Source organism: Emys orbicularis, chromosome 13 (assembly GCF_028017835.1).
Source record: "Emys orbicularis isolate rEmyOrb1 chromosome 13, rEmyOrb1.hap1, whole genome shotgun sequence".
Lineage (NCBI taxonomy): Eukaryota > Metazoa > Chordata > Testudines > Emydidae > Emys > Emys orbicularis.
Window position 1 is genome coordinate 47,254,822 of NC_088695.1, and position 12,129 is coordinate 47,266,950.

Here is a 12,129-nt window from a genome sequence, read left to right on the forward strand (position 1 = left end):
TTCACCAGCGTAGCAGAGGTGAGCCTCAGAAATCAGAACAGGGAAGAGTCTCTTGACACAACACCCCCCCCAGCCAGCATCAAAGACCCCCGAGGAGCCAGGCACTGCTTTCACTACCGTTTAATTCTGTTCTGCATTTTACATACATCATAACCCCCCCCTTCCTCCATTCATCTGCACCGTACAGCTCCCAGCACGTGGGACAGAGCCCCAGTCACAAGGCAAGACTAGGCCACACCTTGGGACACCCAGCCGCTACTTTCAACCTGGGGGGGGAGGGGATCTAGCGCAAAACAACTTTTAAAAAGAAAATAAGTTAGAAAAGGTCCCAGTTAGTGTTTTATTGCTACCCGCGACGTGCGGAAGGCAGGGCAGGGCCCAGGGGGCGAGGACACATCTCTCCAGCGTGGTGCTGACAGCCGTGAGTCCTAGATAGGATGGTTCCTCACCCCTAGTCAGGCCGCCCCTGGCAGCCCTTGGGCTCAGGAGCGTCTGCCCGGGGGGCGTCTCCCTTGGGAGGAGACCGGGCAGAGGAGAGCGAGTCTGCGTCTCCTGCACACGCTGCCCATTCCCAGACCACTGGGCTTCAGGAGGCTGTGCCAGTGCTCTAAACCCATCGTGCCCACGTGTGCAGACTGGCTCCCACGGCTCGGCCGGGCGAGGAGCCAGACATTATCCCCCTAAGCTTTAGGTCCAGGAATGTGGGCTCACCCCCTTCCCCCTACCCCTCTGTTCCATTCCTGCCAGAGGGCAGCTGGGTCTCACCTCACCAACAGCTGCCTCCCAGGGCATCCCATCTGCTCATGCAGCAGAGGAAGGGCACAGAGGGGTTGGAGCGGAGGGCAGGACAGGGGCCAGCAATAGAATAGCTGCGGGGGCCAGCCAACATCTCTGCCCCAGCCCTGTTACGGGGATTCCCCAGAAGGCACCTCCAGCTCCTTCCGCCGTAACCTTCCACACACCTGGTAATGGCACCATAGTGCTCTTCTAGAGCGCCAGACCTGCAGGCCGCTCCGCTGCCCACGGCATCCGTTACAGCTCTGCGTTGGGGGGGGGGGGGGGCTGTCCGGGCATCGCAGTGCCAGAGATGTGATGCTGCTGCAGGGACAGGAGAGGGTTTCTCAAGGGGGGGCTGGATGAGGTCTGGGTCCAATATGTAGGAGCAGCTGTGGCAGGCTGCAGGGAGCCCGTGGGCCCAGAGGTGCTGCAACATAGGACACTTTAAAAAAAGAGATACAAGAGTAAAAAAATCCCTCCCCCCGCCTCTGGAGCTGCAGGCCCTCCCAGCGCTCTGCCCAAAGAGAAGTACCATCAATTGCAGGCTTAGAAACCACTGGCTTTCCAGTGCCACTTCACTCTACAATATGCAGAAGTCTAAACTCTTGAACCAAGTTCTTTCAGACTGGAATTTCCCCTCATCTGCTGTTAAAAAGAGTTACCAGTACAAATCAGAGACCAATAAAAACACAAGGGGGGAAATATATATTACTAAGGGCACTGGGGCTCTAAGCCTTGTCCTGGTCACTTGACTCTGTATTACTTGATGTGGGCAGTAGATCAAGTTAATATCCAAAGTCCAATGGAAACGAAAGTACGTTTCCCCCTTGCAGTACAGACTGGAGTTTTCTTCTGGGAAAGGAATTGTCTCCAGACTGGCTAGCGGGCTCTTCCCCTCTCCCAACCGCTGTTCTTCCCCGGCTCGCAGAGATCAGCAGCCTTACAGGAAGAGGTTGTTTGACGTAATACTATGACTTTAAACCCAAGTTTCTCCCTCTCCCACAGCGACCTCAAAATAGCAAAAACTAACCCCACGACATCTATCTTCCCGTTTCACAGGTTCGCCCAGTCCCTGGAGGGACGTCAGAGAGGAGCGGAGGGGAATCTGGCCACAACCCGTGGGGAAAGGGAAAGGGAAAGGAGTTGAGTTAAGTGTCTCCCGGTGCCATTTCTTCGGACATTGTCAGTTTCAGGTTATCCCTTCTTGTGCCCAAGCTACCGCAAATTTACACCAGACCCGTCGGATCAGCCGTCTTCCTACACTCTGATCTCGTCGTCCTCCTCATCCGCGAAGGAGAACTCTCTGTCGTGCCGCTTGGGGGGGCCGGGCCGGGCGCCATCTGGGATCCCGTAGCTCTGTCTTTCGGGTGATGGGCGGTGCTCCTCCAGCCCCTGTGCCGTGCAGCTAGAAACCGAACTGCTGTCCCTGCTGACCTGGCTCCTGCTCTGGTCCTGGCAGGCTGGCGCCGTCAGCAGGGCATCCGGCAGGGGCTTCCCTTCCTGGCTGAGCCGGTGGGCTGCAGGTACCCGGGTAGGGCCTCCATCCCTTCGGAGCTCCTCAGGTACCACGGAGCCGAAGTCTTCATCCTGGTCCCACTGATCTTTGTCCATGATGCTCAGGACGTCCCCCAGCATGGAGGGACCCAGGTCGATGTGGAAGGACATGATGGACTCGGCATGTTTCATGCCATAGCTGCTCTTCGGCACCACGACGGGCAGATCCGTCAGGTCCCCAAAGTCACGCTCGTCCAGGCCGGGACTCTGGGGGCGGGCGGCTGCGCCGTTGGGGCGCGGCTTTTCCTCCGGGGTGGCGGCCACCTCCTCTGGTGCCTTCTTGACAGGGCTCGAGGAAAGGCTCTTGGGCAGCTTCCCGGCGCTTTTGTCTGCCTCCTTCTCGGTGAGCTGAGGCAGGGAGACGGCGTTCTTCACGAAGATGGCCGAGTCCCTCAGGGAGCCCAGCATGTCCCGCCGGTCGCCGCGCGTCACCGACTGCGACCTCTTGCTGCTGCGGAACTTGCGGGACAGCAGGCCGGGCTTGGAGGAGCCCAGCTCCTCAGGGGACTCTGGCTCGCCAGCCTTGCTGTTGAGGAAGGAGGTGTCCCCGAAGGCGTCCCCCGCTCTGCCCACGTGCATGGTGTGGCGGAAGTCGCCCAGCGGGGCGCTGATCATCTCAGCCGTCAGATCCGCCCGCGAGCGCCGCTTGGAGTGGGCCGAGTTGGAGACGAGCTGCTTCAGGATCGGCATTGTCCCGGCAAGGGGGGCCGGGCGGCGGGCACTTCCTCGGGGGCCGGGCTGGGCGGCGAGGTCTCGCTGTCCTCCCCAGCAGCACTCACCTACAGCACAGAGAGAAGAGAGGATGCGGGTTAGGCTGGGAGAGCCAGACAGCAGCTCAGGCCGCCTCACCAGCACCGTACAGTCAGCGGGGAGAGCCACCCCTTGGGCCACTCCCCACAGGAGCCACGGCTACCGTGTCCCGCTCCCTGCACCACAAAGCGCTGGCAGCTCTACAGAGTACTTCCCCCCACCCCCACAACCCAGAGCGGCTTCTCCCTTGTAGGGCCAGCCCCCAGCCCCGTTTCCTGCTCAGCCCCCGGGGGCCGGGAAACGTGCATTTGCCGTTGGAATGCGCTGGCTCTGCCAGCGGCTCAGCTCAGCCCCTGCAACAGTGAATTCGAGAGTCTCTCCCCCGCCCCCTCCCTGCAAACAGGCCTCTCCCTACCTCCAGAATCTCCCCCCTAACCGATACAGGGGGGCCTGGCTCAGTCCAGACTGCAGGCCCCGCCACCAGGCCCCCTTCCTTCCCATCCCGCTCTCTTTAATAGTGGCCGGTGTCGGAGGACAGAGACTGAGTGGGTATGGGAGGGAGAATTGCACCCACTAACACAGTTAGCCGCAAGCAGCTGATTCTGCAGACAGTGCTGGCTGGGTGAGGCATCCAGGGCAGGTCAGCTGGGCCACCAGAACGGGAGACTCAAGGGGACAATGTTATCACCAGCAGCAGGCATGCTTTGGAGAGACTGTCCCTGCCCCACGGAGCGGAATGGGTTTTACCAGCCAGTTTTCTAGCCTGGCAGATTCCCCTGGTGTTGGAGCTGGCATCAGCTGCCGTTAATCACGTTCCAGCTCGTTCTCGGCCCCTGCCCTGCAGCGTCACTTGGATACAGGGTTCGTCTCTATTTCCTGTGCTAAACGGCCACGTACTGATGTGGTCTGCTGAGAAGCCGCTACGCCACACCCCAGAGCAGTGAGCTCCCTGCCTCTGTTAGTTCACGGAGGGTGCTGGGATAGGGGTAAAATTTCCATCCGAATTATTCAGGGTGGGGTGAAAGACAGTCACGCTGCACCCCAGGGCACAAGAGGGGCCGCCCACAATACAGGAAAGTCACAGCTACCCGGAGCTAGAGGCAGTTAACATTCAGCAGCCGTGTGGGAACAATCTTCGCCCCGCACCGGAGGGGAACGTGAGCACCAGAGAAACTGAGGCCGTGAACCCAAGGAGGGGTTTTGAGGAAGTCAGAGCCCGGTGCACTCCGCAGAACTGGCCAGTCTGTAGGGACAGGACGGTTCACCCCACTGCGGCCCTGCGCCTCTTACCGAGGGCGGGTGGCAAGGTGGCGGCTTTGTTCGAAGCCACATGGAGAAAATGCTTTGGATTTTTCTCACGTAAAGCAAGCGGCGAGGAGCGGCCGCCGGGAGGAATTGGAAACAGACGGCAGGAAGCACGCGAGGAGGGCTGGAAAATGCAGAGAGGCCCCACGAGCTCAGGGCTCCGCCACGCAACTAGGAGAAAGGCAGTTGCCTTCAATCGGAGGGAAAGGGGCTCAGAGTTTCTGGGACCCAAGGAGAACTGGTAGGAAGGATCCCTCCAGCTCCCCACGCTGCTGTCCTGGGGCTCGTCACACCAGGGCTGGAACCAACCACCACATTGAACAGGAATGATCCAGAACACGGTTCTTGGCCTTTTCCATCCCTGCTCCCCCAGCGAGCTGGGAGCTAGCCCAGAACCCCCCTTCCTGCTATACATGGAGGGGGCTGTGGCTGGGAAGGACAGACTGCTCAGGAACAGAGACTGACCGGCACGGGCGTGTCTACCCTAGGACGTCTCCCCACTACACTAGCACAGGTTCAGCTCCACCAGGCAGAGCCCTTAGTGCAGACAGGGTTTAACCCCCAGCCTCTAGGTTTGCTCTGAGCCCCGCCAGCCCAGGCAGAGCTGCCGTGGCAGGAGCGTTCCCAGCAGAGACTGGTGCAGACCCGGCCCGAGATTCTCAGCCCTGGACTAGCTGCGGCCGCCACACGGGCGGAGGCTGCGGAGCAGGATGAGGGTGGAGCAGCGTTGCAGGAGAGAAGATGGCCCCACAGGAGGCCACAGCTCCCTGGCTGGTTCCCAGGGGCTGGGAGCAGCGTGGTCCGGGCCCTATCTCCCCAGGTGCCTTGGTAGCAAGGGACAATGGACACGTTTCCTTTCCACCCAACCCCAGGGGTCCCTAGAGCCACTGAAGGAGCTGGGCACTCAGCGACAGGCCCATCACCGCCGCCTGCACCCAGGGCGGGGTTTTCAGCATGACGAGCCGTGCGGAGTGGGGCAGAAAGAGACCGTCCGAGCTGCCCCGACATCTGTGGTGCTTCCTCCAGGCGGGGGGAACTATCCTGGCTCCAGCTCCTAGCTGAGCGGGCTTCCATCCACCGCCCTCCCCCATCCCACTGCATTTGGCCGCGTGCACTGGATTCCTTGGCTCTCAGAGGCAGAGCAGCCTAGCCGCCAGCGTCAGTAGAAGGGGGATCCCCTGGGTCAGAGCCGGCTTCGCGTGGGCCTGCGCCGGCTTCCACAGCCCTATTGAGAGACCGAACCACCCCAGCGGTGACATGGCTCCGTGCCAGCTCCCCTGCACTCTGCTGCGTCCTCACAGCCGGATTATCTAGGTAGATGCTGGTGGCGGTGGCGGCTGGCTGGGAGCACAGGGGCTCAGGCACCGTTCTGCCCTGGTCAGTCTGTGCACGAGGCAGCCAGGACTGGCAGAACTGTAGATGGGGGCAGACTGCACAGTTCTCCTCCCTGCCCCATCCCTGCCTGAGTCATGCTGCCTAGAGACTGTTTAAGCCCATCCCAGGGGCTTGGGGTGATTCCCAGGCCGGGGAGCCGGGACTTTCCCGAGAGGGGTTGGTGATGAGGCCTCTGTGGGGAGCGCCTGCATCAGCAGAAGCGGCCCCTTTGGAGCGAAAGTTTTCTCTAAGGTCACACGCCGCCCCACAGCTTGTGCAGAGGGAGCAGTTTGGGCTCGGGAGGGGAGGAGAGGGGAGCAGAGGCGGGGCAGGTGCTGAGAGAAGCAGGCCGTGACTGGAACGCAGATGGGCATCAGAGAGAAAGGGAGACGCACACATGCCTACACGCGAGGCAGCCCATGTCCCTCTGTTCTGCGTCCTCCACGCCCCACAACCCAGCTCACGCAATGCCCGTAGCCGTTCTGAAAACCCCCCTATCTATTTTAGGGGCCCCCAGCGACACCTGTCCCCAGTTAAAGGGACAGGCCCTCTGTGCCCATCACCCCTAGCTCACCAGGGTGTTGAGATGGTCTCCTGGTGTTTCTGGCTTTCCAGTGCTCCCTCCACGTGCTAATACCATGCTCACGGCCGTGGCATCAGCGCACCAAGAGGCCTGCCCTTTGTACAGTCCAAGTGCCACCTCAAACGCTGAGCAAGACCCGCGGCTCAGGACGCAAGGCGAGGTCACCAGAAGCCAGAAAGTGGCACAGGGGAGCTGGACTGAAGGACTAGGCCAGGAGTCTATGCAGCTGGGCTCCCCATCCTCTCCCTCCAGCTTTGGCAGACCCCCCGCTGTTTTGAGTGCTACGGGACAGAGGCTCCTTTCTCTCTACCCCTGGGGGCTGAGGCAGGGGGTGGATGAAGAGCCCCACAGCGACATGAGAGGACGCTGGATGCACCAGAGGTTTGTTTCCACTCGCTGATCGGCTCTCCTGGTAGCCTTTCGCACACATGTAGCCTAGCGTTTCGCACACAGCCCCCCGCCCCCTGGGGACGGACTTGCAGACTCTGAATGTTTAATTTAGGAGCAACAAATAGCCGGGATGCGATCGCACGGCAGGAAGCAAACGCAGGGCGTCTGGCTCCACTGACCCTTTGCCTGTGTCTGGGGAGAGAAGAGCAGGAAAGGTGCGAACATGCGTCCTCCGCACCCCACAACCCAGCTCATGCGATGCCACTGTGCCATTTCTAGGAGTGGCTCTTCCTTAGAGCCCCACTGGCCTGCCGAAGGCTGTGGGGCTGCCCGCCCCACTGGGAAGGGAGCCACGCCCCAGTCAACAGAGGGTCACCAGCACTCACAGCCGTTCACCCATCCCAGTGCCCCTTCACCCAAGGCTGTTCTCCCCCCTGCTCTCTACAGAGCTCTGGCTTCCTTCCCCACCACTGCAGCATTAACCCTGCCCCCTTACCAGCCTCTGATTCCCAGCCCCACGGCATCCCAGCCTGCGACTCATTCCCCTAACGTTCCCCTCCAGACCCCTGGGGCACAGTCTGCCCGGCCCAGCCACAGGGAATGGACGGAGCTGCCTCGCGTTCGCCCCCAGAGCAGGGGCTTGGCAGAGCAGGGCAGGAACCTGCCCAAGTCCCAGACTCCGAGGTGGCTGGGACTCTGGTTAGGAAGATGGGGTGAGTCTGCCTGAGACTTGGTCTTATTCGTTTGCCGGTTCCAGCTGAATTTAGTACTGGCAAACTCCGGTTCTTTGCTTCCTCCCCCCATCCCCATGCCCATGCCAACCCACCACACCTGTGCTTCTTAGGGGCTACAGGATACCCCCCGGCCAGCCCACCAGCTGTGGAGCAGCTCTTCCAGCAGCTGGAGTTCAGGACCCCTTTGCCCTCCCGGCGCGCAATGGCTCCAGCTCTCACGCGCTCCAAGCAGCTGTAAGCAATGGGGAGATCAGCAGTGGGGTACGGAGCCTTTTGCTGCCAGGCAGCCGGTTCAGATCCAGCCCAGCTCAGCCGTGCCCCCGGGCAGAGACGAGAGGATTCCGCAGGGGCTGATGGGATACAAGTTGGGAGCTTCTGAACAGCTCTCTGTGGTGAAGCAATGACACCTCCCGCCCAAGAGCCCTCCCAAAGCTGGCAGTGACCAGCCCTCTGGTTGCGAGTCTCAGCAGAAGACCAAGGACTGGCTGCGACATGGGAGTGCCACTGCCCTCTGGCTAGTACACAGGGTCCCTCCAGGCCAGGTCTTACCCACATCTGCAGGGCATGGGATACAGGGTGTCATGGAGAAGCCGCTCCCCGTGCTGTGCTGGAGAACTTCAGCAACCAGAAACATGCTCTTGTGGTTCAGGCACCAGGCGGTGATGAGTTGGGTTCAATTCCTGACTCCGCCACTGACTCCCTGTGTACCTTGGGCAAGTCACTTCACCTCTCTGGGCCTCCCTCCATGCCTAGGAAACAGGGAAAAGGAGACAGCCTGTCTCCAATCCATTGTCTAGAGGACAGCAGCAAAGCCGTGTCTAAACAGACAACTGGAAAAGCTCCTTGGGACCTGGACGGTCTCTCACTTGTGCAGCACCCAGCACAGTGGAGCTGTGATTTCAGTTGCTGCGTCTGTGGTAGGAATAATAATCTTCAGGGCTTTCAATCCAACACCTGTTCTCCATGCACTGAGTAACGGGATATACAAGAACTGGCCTGCGCTCGGATGGTCCTCGGAAGCCTGTTCTCCCTGCACTTGCTCTGGCGAGCCATCCAGAGATCTTAGCCCAGGGTCACGGTCAGCCTTCCCCACACGGCATGGGCACCGCTCACTGACAGAGTCGGCTGTTCCACGGGCCGCGGCGAGCACCGTTCCTGCTCCTCTTACATGTGTTTTACTGCCACTTCCGGACAAGCTGGAGGCCCTGCTCAGAGATCGCGCTGGGCTTCGGAGGGTGGGAAACGTTCCCCAGACTGTCCTGCCTCGCTGGGCCACGGAGCGCCAGTGACGGCCCCGAGAGAGAGAGAGAGAGAGAGAGACTCCAGTGGCTGCGCTCCACGTGCCTGTCCTGGGGCAGCGAGCAGGGATCAGCGTCTCCCTCTCTTCCAGGTTTCTATGGGACAGTCCAGATTTGGACCCGACTGCTCCACCAGCAAAGCGCTCCAAGGTGCTGACATCTGCCAGACCCGGGGAGACGCTGTGACAATGCAGGGGGCCCCCCAAGGCTGGGGCATCAAGACCTCGCCGTCAGAGCCCGCCCTGCTGGACTAACTGATAGAGGCAGCATCCGTGTAATGGGTTTCACCCGCCCCCTTCTGCTGGTGACCAAGGCAAGGGGACGCTCTACAGAGACAGAGCCCCACAAGAGGCTGCAGCCAGGGAGTGCTCATGAGCCAACCTGGCATCCTCCGAAGTCTGCTCCGTTTGCCCTGCTGGAGCAAAGTCCTGACCCTTTCTCCATTACCACTTCCCAACCCTGCAGCTTTCTAGCTGGCCCCTTCCCCGCCCCCGCATCCCGGCTCAGCCCGCCCTGCAGCATTGCAGGTTCCCCTGCTTTCCCCCACAGATCCAGGGTACGTCTACACGGCAATCCAACACCCGCAACTGGCCTGGATCAGCTGACACAGGCTGGGGGGCTATAAAATTGCAGTGTAGATATTTGGGCTTGGCTGGGCTCTGGGATCCTCCCTGGCCTGAGCCCTGCGAGCCCAAGTCAGCTGACACAGGCCAGCGGAGGGTGTTTTATAGCAGTGTAGACATCCCCATAGACACACCCTCAGTGGGAGCAGGGCAGACTTCCTGCTTTGCAATCACTTCCATCTCGCCACTCTTGCTTCAGAGAGCGTACAAGGCTCAAACTGTTCTCTGGCTTCTACCCCAATTAAACAATAACCTGTTAGACAATCTCTCATCACAGCGCCAAGTACTTGGGCTCACAGCTCTTCTGAGCAAGGCTGCAACTCCCTCCCCTCCCCAGCGTCCTTTGAAAGGTTACAGAAAATGAGCTACACAGAACATGCCAACCGCCTGCCCCTCCCAGGCCGTTCAGAGGAATCAATCCACCAGCCATTTCCGGTACTTGCGTGTCCCCCATTGGTACAGCGTCTGAGCACCACACAAACTAACACCACAGGCTCGGGTTCCTCATCTGACCCTGTGTAACACGGGCCAGGGACCTGCCCCGTAATCCTTCCTAGCGCACATCTTTTAGGAAAAGCACCACCCTCGTGAGACCGGCCAGTGCTATATTATCTTCACTTCACAAATGGGGAGCCGAGCCACAGAGAGACAAAGGAAACGTCTACACAGCAAGCGAGTCTCAGAGCCCGGATCAACTGACTCGGGCTTGCGGGGCCCACCCCATAGGGCTAAAAATAGCAATGTAGATGCTCTGGCTAGAGCCTCGGCTCTGAGACCTTCCCCCCTTGCTGGGGTTCAGAGCCCCGGCTGCAACCTGAACCCCAAACATCGACACTGCTAGTTTGAGCCCTGTTTTTCAGTCAGCTGACACGGGCTGAGCCTCACGGCCAGGTTTTAGGCACCGTGTAGACGGACCCTAAGTGACTGGCCATAGGATGCTTGTGGTCGGGCAGAGATTTGAACAGCAGCTTTCAAGGTGCTGTGCGTGGTATCTGAGAAGATGCTACATGTTCTGATTTCCGTTAGTTGGTTCCTACGCCCCACTGTACAGATTCAAATCCTACAGAGTGTTACTGGACACGAGCTGTGAGCATTTAGTGGCTGAGGAAGGCAATGGGAGCCTGGACTCCTGGGTTCCACACAGTTGGTGGCTGGGTTGAAGTGCAAGCTGGCACTTCACTTTACTTTCTCTCACACACACTTCTCCTTTTGGTGTCAGTTTCCTATCCATAAACTAGGTTTAATCCACCCAGGCAGGGTAAAGCCTAACCCAGTGGTTCTCAAACTTGGGCCGCCGCTTGTTCAGGGAAAGCCCCTGGCGGGCCGGGCCTGTTTGTTTACCTACCGCGTCCGCAGGTTCGGCCGATCACGGCTCCCACTGGCTGCGGTTCGCCGCTCCAGGCCAATGGGGGGTGTGGGAAGTGGCGCGGGCCGAGGGACGTGCTGGCCGCCCTTCCTGCAGCCCCCATTGGCCTGGAGCGGCAAACCACAGTCAGTGGGAGCCGCGATCGGCCGAACCTGCGGACGCGGCAGGTAAACAAACTGGCCCGGCCCGGCCCGCCAGGGGCTTTCCCTGAACAAGCGGCGGCCCAAGTTTGAGAACCACTGGTCTAACCAATTCCCCCCTCGCTGGGGTGTCCGATTTCCTTATCTGTCACTAACATCTCCTTGGATTGAAAACCAAGCCTGCTTTTTTTGGTCCTTCTCCAGCCGGGAGGAGTTACAAGTAATGGAAAAACCGACTAGTCAGTTTCTAATCAGTTTCCCTGCCAGGTTCTCATGCCCTAGCTCATTGCTGCCTGCAGGGAGAGGATTACACGCTTGCCCACGCACCTTTTTCCTTTGCCTGATTTCATTTCTATTGGCCTTCGGTTTCACACAAGACATGGAACCCCCTCAGGCCAGCTCCCCAGCTGGTGTACGTCAATGACAATCCGCTGATTTAGGCCAGCTGGGGACCCAACCCTAACAGCTAACCATGGGGGCAAGTTTGCTTCCTTAGCATTCCTAAGAGACTTTGAAAGCCTTGGCTAAGAGGCAGCAGGAGACTCAAGTGTTACTGATATTACTGACAGGTTTCAGAGTAGCAGCCGTGTTAGTCTGTATCCGCAAAAAGAACAGGAGTACTTGTGGCACCTTAGAGACTAACATAATAAATTTGTTAGTCTCTAAGGTGCCACAAGTACTCCTGGTTTTTTTGATGTTATTGAGTAGCTTTGCCCTCCTCCAGAAGCCTCCACACTGCTAGGGGCCCAGACCAAGCCACTGCCTTCCTCCTCCTAGCTAGCAGGAAAGGGGCGAATTTGTAGTGCCTTCTCTCTCCCCTGGCAAGCTTCACTCTAGAGACAGTTGGGGAAGATGGGGCGGGAGAGGGGATGTTTTCACAGAGCGGGAGGCTGCAGGGAGCTCTACTGCAGGCAGCTCTACTGCAGGCTTCCATAACTCTCTGGCAGCCGCAGAGGTGCTGGGCTTGCCTAGGCGGGGGAGAGAGCCCCTTTCTCTGCTTCTTATTCAGCGAGGAAGGAGACAAGATCCCGTGACATTCCCGCTGCTGCTTTTGCAAAAGCAGAAAACCAGCCCAGAGAAGCTTAACAGCCGCCTCCTAATAATCTGCTGAGAAAGCGCAAGTGTAACCCAAGACAAAGGTAAAGAGGCAGCCAGCAGCCTGCGTCCAGGGGCAGGCGGCTCCAACTGCCCTCCCAGAGCACAGCCTCGCTCCTATTGCCAAAACCCATTTCAGA

The 12,129-nt window shown here is 59.4% G+C and overlaps 1 protein-coding gene across 1 annotated transcript; it reads right to left on the reverse strand.

The window, feature by feature from the left end:
* Positions 1-2,034: 2,034 nt before the first annotated feature.
* On the reverse strand, positions 2,035-8,059 carry CDC42EP4 (CDC42 effector protein 4). The gene is made up of 2 exons (XM_065416201.1): positions 8,017-8,059; positions 2,035-3,110 (listed from the first exon to the last, which is right to left on the reverse strand). Exons 1-2 carry the CDS (start codon positions 8,048-8,050, stop codon positions 2,035-2,037), a joined length of 1,110 nt encoding a protein of 369 aa, XP_065272273.1. The 5' UTR covers positions 8,051-8,059.
* Positions 8,060-12,129: the final 4,070 nt, after the last annotated feature.